Here is a 9,963-nt window from a genome sequence, read left to right on the forward strand (position 1 = left end):
CATCCAAGAAATGAGGGGGATAAACCATGTTTTTGTATCATTGTAAGTTAAGACTCAATGAGATCCACACTGTCATCTCTGAAGGCTTTCTTTAAAAGACATGCTTAGCATGCATGAGGTCTTGGGTTCAATCCCCAGTACCTCTGTTAAAAGCAAATAAACCTAATTATCTCCTTTCCTTGCCAAAATAAAATAATACAATGAAGTAAAGCTGTCAAAGATAATAACTTCTGCTTTATCGTGCAGTGTACTTTGGGAAGACAGTATTTGCAAATTGATTCTGATAAAGTTTCTGCTCATTTTATTTCATTCAAATGAAAATACTGATATACTCTGAGTAAATTGGTTTGACAGCAGGTTTCTTCCTGTATAATTAGCATCCTCATTTTCTCAATAATATTCACTTAAGACAAAGCTGATACTGGGAACAGAAAAAATGATTTTAAAAAATGATGTTGGATCCATTGGATGTCTGCATGGGAAAAAAGTGGAATTTACAGCCATCTCACAATACACACTAAGATCATCTCCAGAAGATTTGGAGATCAAGATATGAAAGGCAAGGAATTAAAGCATCCAGAAGATAATATTGGAGAATATCTCATTACAGGTGGTTGCAAATTAAAAAAATAATAATAAGGTACAAACATACTAAACATGAAAGATAATATTGATTCTCGAATCACATTAAAGTTGAGAACTTAGGCTTACACTGAAGAGCATAAACATGTAAACCACAGCAAGGGAAATGTATTTACAATGCATATAGTTGATATACCTGGAATATAAGGATAAGTATTATCTTTTAAAAAAGACAGGCAATCCAGTCAAAAAATGTGAGCAAGACACTTGAACAGGCAGTTCATAAAAGTGGTTATGTAAATGTCCTATAAATATTGCAATAGGTTGCTCAATCTCGCTAGAAATCAGGGAAATGGTGGTTAAAGGCACAATGAGATACCACTCCACACTCACCGAGATGGCTAAAATGACAAATACTGACACTCAAGCACTACTAATGGGAGTGTAAATAATAGGTTTTGGAAAATTCCTTGAATTATCAGTCAATATGTATATATATGTACCGTATAACAAGGAAATTTTACTGTCAGGTATCTTCCCAAGAGATATGTGTGCTCATGAACACCAAAGGGCATGGTGTTCACTGGATGATCTTTGGAGAAAAATTCCCAAAATGTAAAAACTGAGAGCAACTCAAATGTCCAACCACACAGAAATGGATAAATCATTTGTGAAATATCAATATCTTAGAACACTAACAGCAATGCAATATATGAACTAGAGATTTATTCAACCAGGGATGAATTTCACAGACATGATGTGGATGGTGGAGATGGTGTATTTCTTGATGTAGGTGGTGGTTGCATGTTTGTGTTCACTTCGTAGTAATCACTGAGTAGTACACTTAAGATTTGTACATTTTTCTCTCTGTTATTCATCAATAGAAGCTTAAAAATGTAGCATCAGGCTTGCCTTTGTCAGTGAAACCTCTTTCAGTTTCTCAGGAAAAAAACCTGCATGAATAGAATAGAAATTCTTCATACATTCTGATTCTGTGATTTTCCTGTCCGTGTTGGGAAAAAGATAAACAATTATAATGTCAAATAAGGCACCCTTGTGGTGGATCCTCTATTATAATGTACTTTAGTTGAGCAGTTCCAGAAATTTTGTGGTACTTCTTGTGGGGAAAATGCAGACATTATTACATCATTGCACTAAAGTTTACTCTTTAAATAGTTTAAGAAGGAGGTAAGAAATAAGGCATTTATCTAAAGAATTACAGTGATCCCAGTGGATTTTTAAAAGTGTTTAAAGAAAGCAAGAACATTTTAATTTACATCCTTCTTAGCAATAAAATCCCCAAGGTATGGCATACTTTAGGGACATAAATTCTCCCAGGACAAAAAATGATGTAACTACTTCTGGAAACTTTAAACCACGAGAAGATTGTTTGTTTCCGAGTGGAATCATATTAGTTTCTTGGGAAGAAAACTAAGAATAAAACCAAGTGGCTCCTAGAAAGTCTGACTTCTCTGTGCAGAGCATGGGGGTGCAGGGTGGGGCAAGGGGAGGTGGGGAGATGAAATGCATGCTGAAAAAGAATGCAATTTGTACTCCATTTTAATTTTAATTCTCTAAAGAAGAAAGAATTCGTTGAAATGTAAGTTTAGACTTTCTTTTTATTATTATCATTTCTGCTTCTCTGTTTATCTTCAAGAAGTTTAAAATGAGTTAAATGGATTTATGGGAAAATAAAAATGTGTGACATTTAAAATGTGTTTATTTGGTATATAGACACGTATCTGGTTAGAATGTTGCACACAGTCTAAGAAGTAATGTGAAATCCTGTAAAATGCACAAAGAGGTTACAGTCAAGTGAAATTCCTCTTAAGGACCCAGTGACTGTGAGGCAGGAAGCTCCATAGAAAGACTGGCAGGACCCCTAGGCAGGGCCGCTGCTCTCCTCCCAGCACAGTCTGGTTCCCTGGCTCAGAGGTTTTACCTCACTTTTTGCCTCTAAAGCGGCTAACTTACACCTAGAATTCTATTGGTTCCCTGAGCTCACTTCTGATTGGTTATTACTCTCACTCCTGATTGGTTATTACTCTCACTTCTGATTGGTCCACTTCCCTAACTTCTGATTCGTCCATTTGTAATACTTCATTTGCATGGAGCTCACTCCTGATTGGTGTATTTCTACAAAGCTTGTTCCTGGTTGGTCAACTTCTGCTGTACTTTATTTGCATACGACGTTGCAAAGTGTAAAACTGGCAGCCTATAAAAGGCCTGTGTAAACCTACAAAGGGAGTCCAGAGCTCTAAGTGTTAATTCCTTTGGTCATGCTGGCCTAATAAACCTGAGTTCTCCAACTCTCTGAATGCTGCTTGGTCTCTCGCCCGGATCCAGGTTGCTGTCACAACTGAGCTGTAACACCTGAGCTATAACACATTTTTTTGCAACAACTGTGCCCTGAGTAGGAGAGAGGCTGGGCACAGCCACCATCCCCCCAAACCCTGAGGTGTGGTGCCATCTGGATGCAGTATTGCACTGGCTTATGGGCATCATGCTCACAGCACAGAATGGGGAGGTTAATGGAAAAACTATCAACAAGAGCACAGTTTGCAGATGTTTGAGAGCCCCTGTGCTTGAGTAAGCTTGGACTCTATTTCTCTGAGACCTCATTGCTTTCTTTGTAATCAACAGACCCTTCAGCATTAAATCTGCACTTGGACAGTGACTGATGATTCCGTATCCCATGAAGAACATGCAGAATTGGGTTGGGACATCGGGAGGTCTAGGTTCCCTCTTGGGAGAGTGACAACATTGAAAGGATAGACTGTAGTCAGCCAGGGCGGTGTCTTAATCTCAGATAATTCTATGAGATCCTCGCTCTCAGACTTTAGGCTCCACCTTCTGCACTTATAACCTCTACCGCCTGCTCTGTAAAATGGGGATAACAAAGTGTTTCTTATCCAGGTTTGGGTGGAAATCAAGTGGGCTGAGGTTTGCAAAGCACTTGGAGCAGAGTCTGGTAAGACTTGAATATTCTATAAATACTTGTTCCTTGTTCCATATTCATTGCAACCTCAATTGTGTTGTATCATGAAGCCAACTATGGGCTTTAGCACAGTGTGCTGGTAAATGATGGTGCATTGGCCACCATCTCTCTGGTCTTGGCTCAGATATCTTGGGAACTCAGTTTTCTTATTTATAAAATGTGAATTTGGAGTTCTCTCAGCTTGTTAGAATTTTAGAAATCAAGAACTCCAGATGCATAGCTTGTAATTGTTTCTCACTTTCTCACTTTCTACCTCCTAGGCTTCACACATTTCTCATCCCAAATTGATTGTACCTGTTTTCTTTCCTTCTCTCTCTTTAAAATTGCTGGAATACCTTAGGGGTTTGTTTTAGATTACTACACTTTTTGGTTTTGTTTTCGATTACTTTTAAATATAAAGGTAATGTGCATATACTTTCTCCTTGTACCAAAATCTCCTTGTATCAAATTTGCGTGCACATGGAGTCACCTTTGATTACCCATCATATACCAGTTCATGGCCCCTCTGTGCTCAGAAATTATGATTGCAAATTTGGTGTATATCCTTACAGACTCTTTTATTTTATTCTATTTGCACACATTTAAATAATTGTAATTAATGAACATATTAAGGTTTAAAACTTGTTCCTAAAACCACACTGCAGAGATCATTCTGTAACTTGCTTCTTCTTTACATATCTTGGAAAAATAACCATGTTTGCATATATAAAATTACCTATTTTTTAAACTTCTGCACAGTATTCCATAGAATGACTGTACCAAGGTTTATTTTGCTGTTGCTTTTGTGGACAATATTTATGCGGATTCCAGTTTGGTTTTTTTTTTTTTTTTTATCATTTTAAACAATGACGAAGTAGACATCCTTCTTTTCCCATTGTGTTTCCTTGGGGTAGATATTACGTAAGGGAATTTGTGAGTCATTAGGTACTTGCTTTTTCAAAAAAATGTCAAAATAGTGAAAAATTGCCATCCAGAAGCCCCACCCTGCAGTATGAGTGATTGCCATTTTTTTCTGACTGTCTCATCCGTGTTTTATATTCTTAAATTTATTTATTTTGTCAATTTGACAGACGAAAATAGTATGAGTTGTTTTTTTTTTTCAATTTGGCTTCTATGATCATTTGTGAAATTAAGCTTTTTTTTTTTTTTTTAATTCTTATTGGGACTTTGTGTGTCCTGTCTTGTGGCATGCATTATATCTTTTGCCTATCATTACAGTGAGTATTTACTATTTTAATTGATGATTAATGGTAGTTCTTTGTGTGCTCTGATTTTAATCCTTTGTAATATATGGTTCAATATTTTTTCCCAATCTGTGTGTCTTGATACTTAGAATGCATGTTGGCATACATTCATTTAAAATTGTGATGTAGTAAAATTTACAACATGTTCTTCATGTGGTTTTTATGTTCTGTTTAAGAAGACCATTAAAAATAAATCATAACACTATTCTTCACTATTTTCCTATAATACATTTATAGTTAAGATTTTTTTAGTTTAAGTGATGTGGGGTAGAATTTTAACAGTATTTATTTTCTCAAATGGCCATTCAACTATTTTAACACTTTTTTATGAGTATTGACTTGTTGAATCTTGGCTTTCCTGACTTGGAATAAAACATTTATTCATAGTCAGTTGACATACATGCCTAGGTCTGCCTGCGGTTTTTCTAAAGGTTTCCTGTCCTTTTCTATTCATCTCTTTGTTCTAGTAAAAACACTTTACTCTTTTAATTATGATAGCTTTAAATCTGCATTGAATATCTTTATTTTTCTTTTTAGAAACTATATTGGCTATTTTTAAATACATTTTGTTCCATAAATTTTTAAAGCACATTGTTTCATTAAAAATTATATTTAGATGTTGGTTGAAATTGCATTAAATTAGCCACATAGTTTGGTGAGTGTCCTTGATCAGTCATCCTAAGACAACCAGGAACAAGTCTGTAGTTAGACCAAGCCAGCTTTATTGAGCCATTCCAATGAGATGATCACACACCAGAAGCACCATGGGTCTCTCACTGAGCAAAGAGGAAATAAAGTTATTGTGGGATTTTTTAAAAGGGTGGAGTTTACATGAAATTTAAATCAAGAAAACTTTTGGTAAACTCAAAACAAAGCAGGCTGTATGTTAAGGGGGCAATATCACAACACGCCCACAGTGCAGACACAGGGTCCTGTTTCCCTAGAAACTACAAAGTGCGGATGGATGTGGAATGTGGTGTCCAGAAGTCCCTCCTGTGGAGCTCTGTGCCTGTGCGGGAAATTGAGACTCCTTAGCCATGTCAAAGTGACTTACTTAGATCTTCCTGGTCAGAGTGGCATGTTTCATCTTGCTGGTATAATTAACAATGAACGTTTTTAGCTAGCCTATACTTTTAGAAAATAAATTTTCTCATTGAGTGACAAGGCGGTTGTCACTCAGAGAAAGTGTTGTTAGATGCTGGCAGCTGCAGTGTTATCTGCAGGAGAAGTACTGTGTCCTGTTCTCCTCACAGCTGACTTATCTGTGTCTGCTATTCCTGCCTGAAGGATGGCCACACAAGTCCTTACTCCCTGAGTCTGAGTTAATTTTTACTTTCTCAGGAGGAAATGAATCTTTATAATTGAATCTGTTTCCATTTTATACATAAGAAATATGTAAAACACATTTTTTTTCCCCACTGATTTAGGTATTTCTTCCTTTGCTTCAGTAAAGTTCCACAGTTTGTACTTTTCTTCATACAAATTTGGAATATTCCTTGTTAGGCTTATTTTATGGTTAGTTGATCAATTTGAGTTGATGAATATGAGTTTTTTCATTATAACTCATAAGTGATTGTTATTGAGTTTTTTACATTGATCTTCTAAACTATTTGTTGAACTCTTCAATTTTTTTCTTAGAAAAATCTTATTAGTTGACTCATTCATTTCTATGTGGGTGACTATTTTGCCTGCAAACACTGACTGTATTTTCTTCTCTTTTTTCTACATTCTTACATCTTTCCTTCTTATATTTAAGTGTTTTGGCTGCAATCTCCAATATATTGTTCAATAGTATGAATTGTGAGCATCTTTATATAGTTTCTGGCTATAATGTGAATGTTTCTCATGTTTTCCTCTACACATGCTTCCTCTGAAAGCTTTAGGAAGGTTCTTTCTTACTATGTTAAATAGTTTCCTTTTTTTGGTCCATATTGAAAAGTTTATTTTTTTTTTTTGAGAGCCACATTTAATCAAATTCTTATAAAAATTGTATTGAAATAATACTAATGCTTTTCTTAATATGTAAATATGGTGAATAGTTTTATAGGTTTTCTAATGTAGACCAAATTCTTAGTTAAACTTTAACTTTCTCTTTAAAACATTTAGGCCTTATTGCCCTTTAGAACTGTAATGTAGTTGATTTGCCAGCACTTTATTTAGGCTTTTTTTTTTTTTTTTTTTAACACCAGTGTTCCTAAATCAAAAATCTGTAATTTCTTTTCTTGTGTATCACGTTATGCTTTCAAGAAATTTAAAGTTGTATTAGCTACCAATTCTCTTTTTCTAACTCTAGAGACCAAAACCCACTGATGGCTGCTGAGAACTCTGCAAAGATGACAGAGCTCATTTTCATAGGCTTGAAGTACCACCCTCGGCAGCAAGTCTTCCTTTTCTTGCTCTTCCTACTCTTTTACCTCGTTACTGTGACAGGAAACTTGGGCATGATTATCCTCATCCGGCTCGATTCCCGCCTCCACACACCGATGTACGTCTTTCTCAGTCACCTGTCCTTTGTGGACACCTGCTTCTCGTCAGTGGTGGGCCCCAAGATGCTCGCCGACTTCTTCGCTGAGCGGAAAGCCATCTCCTTCCTGGGCTGTGCCTTGCAGCAGTGGTTCTCTGGGTTCTTTGTGGCCATCGAGTGCCTTCTCCTGGCGTCCATGGCCTATGACCGCTACGTGGCCATCTGTAACCCGCTGCTGTGTTCCGTTACCATGTCCCAGAGGCTCTGCATCCAGCTGGTGGCGGGACCCTACGCTGCGGGTTTTCTGAACACCATGACTCACACAACAGCTGCTTTTCGTCTTCCCTTTTGTCGCTCCCACGTAATCAATCATTTCTTCTGTGACTTGTCCCCTCTGCTTTCTCTCCTGTGTGCGGACACCCGGATCAATAAGTTGTTAGTTTTCATTGTGGCTGGAGCTGTCCTCGTGGTCAGTAGCCTGACCATTGTCATCTCCTATTTTTACATCCTCCTTGCCATCCTGAGGGTCCGCTCTGCTGCTGGGAGGCGCAAAGCCTTCTCCATGTGCTCTTCCCATCTCATGGCCATTTCCATTTTGTACGGGGCTCTCTTCTCTATCTATGTGAGGCCGGGGGCAGTTTTCTCTCTGGACCTCGATAAAGTGGTGTCCATATTCTACACAGCAGTCATCCCCATGTTGAATCCTCTCATCTACAGCTTGAGAAATAAAGAAGTGAAAGCTGCCATGTGTAGGACCATCACCAGAAGGAAGTTTTGCATCAGAAGATAGACTTCCATCTAAAATACAGAAGAGAGAAGAGAAAAGCTTCTTTTCAGACATGGCTAGATTACCTGTCATCATCCAAAGGGGTCAAAGAATTTGCAGAATTTAGTGGGATGTCATACTTCCATTCTTCTCTATGATTTTTATTTTGGTAACTTTTAAAAGCTCCATTTCATTATGTCCCTACAAATGATAAAAATCCCCAGTCACCCATGGACTCAGAGCACTTCTGCTTCCTCAGACACCTTCATTACTGGAAATAGGATAAAATCTAAAACTGTGGGGACCACCTAGCTACTAACATTCTTGCACTAGTTGGACCAATGTAAATGTCCACATTGGGTGAGAGTTTTTGAAACAGCATGTATGTTCCCTATTTCTAAATATGGAATTGAAAAGAGTAAACAGAGTAGTTACTTAGCTTACAAATGATTTTTTAACTAAATGAATCCCCCGTATCATATTCTTTTTCATATCTTTTATGCCTATTTGATTTATTCTTGCTTTCTAAAAATACAGTGTCATGAACATTACAGGAAAGGAAAAGAAAATGTAGACAAGCAAATGAAGAACAACATTAACCAAAAAAAAAAAAAAAAAATCTTATACTCTTATTCTTCCACCAAGTGATGAGTCCTCTTAATAATTTACAGATGCCTCTCTGCCTATTTGAGTTTAGTTGTTCTAATTATAACTTCACTAATTGATGTTCAGTTTTTCCTAGTTCTTTTAAATAAAAGATAGCTTACAACAGAAATTAGAAATAAGGTGCAAAAAAGTGAATGAGAAAATGAGAAAAATTCTAAAAACTCAGAGACAATAGGTGTTGAGAAGTTAGAGGTAAACTAAAATGGATAAAATGTATATCTTATTTTCATGTTAGTCTTTTTTGTTGTTGTTGTTTCCAAATTAAAAAAAAACAATACAATAGAATGAAGTTAAAAACATTTAACACCTTTCTCCCCTGCCCTGACTCTGAAGATATTTTGAAGAATTCAAGAGGTATTATAATCATTTCAAGGAAGATTAGTGATTTTTGAAAAGCATCTTTTGGGTACAAACTAGATTCTGCCAGAATTTTTGCCTTGATAGTTGTGCATGATCTAAAAATGTAAAATTTATCACTATTTAATAACAAGAGCTACATCTGAAAAGAAAAAAAAAAAACAGTGGGAAAATTTGAGTAGTGATACAGTAGTGAAAAACTAGGGTGTAGACTTCTGTCCAAATAACTTTCTTAATGGAGTTTCTGGATAAGCAAGTGCTCTCTTAGGCAGTGTTGATGAGATGACTGTCACAATCAGTCTTCCTCACTCCAGGGTTAGTTGAACTTGCTTTGAATATTGCAGTTATTATAAACACAGTGCATTACAGGGAGTGGGCATGGAGTGAATTGGGTTCGGAAGTGAGCAAGCTATGCAGGGAACTGGATACCAAGATGTGGAGATGGTTTACAGGCCGGTGCTAATCATAGTTTCAGTGAAGCAACTGTCTCAGACAGAAGGGACCAGTCCCTTGCCACATAACCAGAGAGACAGAAATAGTGCCAATAGGATGCAATTAAAAGGATCCAGATGCTAGCTGAAAACTTTCCTCCATTTAATCTATAATATTTTTTGTGGAAGCAGTTAATTAGATGGAGGGTGAACAGTTTCAGATGTATATGTGTTTGCTGCTAGTACTGAAATAAAGTGACATCTCTTTCTCTTGCTGGAAGGTAAATTATCAGTGTTTTGATCTGTGCCTTAGAGCAGAGGTTCTTTAGATTCTTGTGGCTGGTAAGGGGCTCCTCTTATCACCCGTGGTATATACATATCTTCTAGAAGCCAGAGCTGTGTTTCCTTGCCATGTGACACAGATGCTGTGTCAGGGTGGTGGGCAGGGTTTATGC

General features: G+C 36.9%; 1 protein-coding gene across 1 annotated transcript; it reads left to right on the forward strand.

Annotated features, from left to right (window-relative positions):
- The first annotated feature begins 7,030 nt into the window (after window positions 1-7,030).
- On the forward strand, window positions 7,031-8,520 carry LOC105102204 (olfactory receptor 5G9). The gene has a single exon (XM_010995476.3). It carries the CDS (start codon window positions 7,134-7,136, stop codon window positions 8,076-8,078), a length of 945 nt encoding a protein of 314 aa, XP_010993778.3. The 5' UTR covers window positions 7,031-7,133; the 3' UTR covers window positions 8,079-8,520.
- Window positions 8,521-9,963: the final 1,443 nt, after the last annotated feature.

This window comes from Camelus dromedarius, chromosome 35, assembly GCF_036321535.1.
Source record: "Camelus dromedarius isolate mCamDro1 chromosome 35, mCamDro1.pat, whole genome shotgun sequence".
NCBI lineage: Eukaryota > Metazoa > Chordata > Mammalia > Artiodactyla > Camelidae > Camelus > Camelus dromedarius.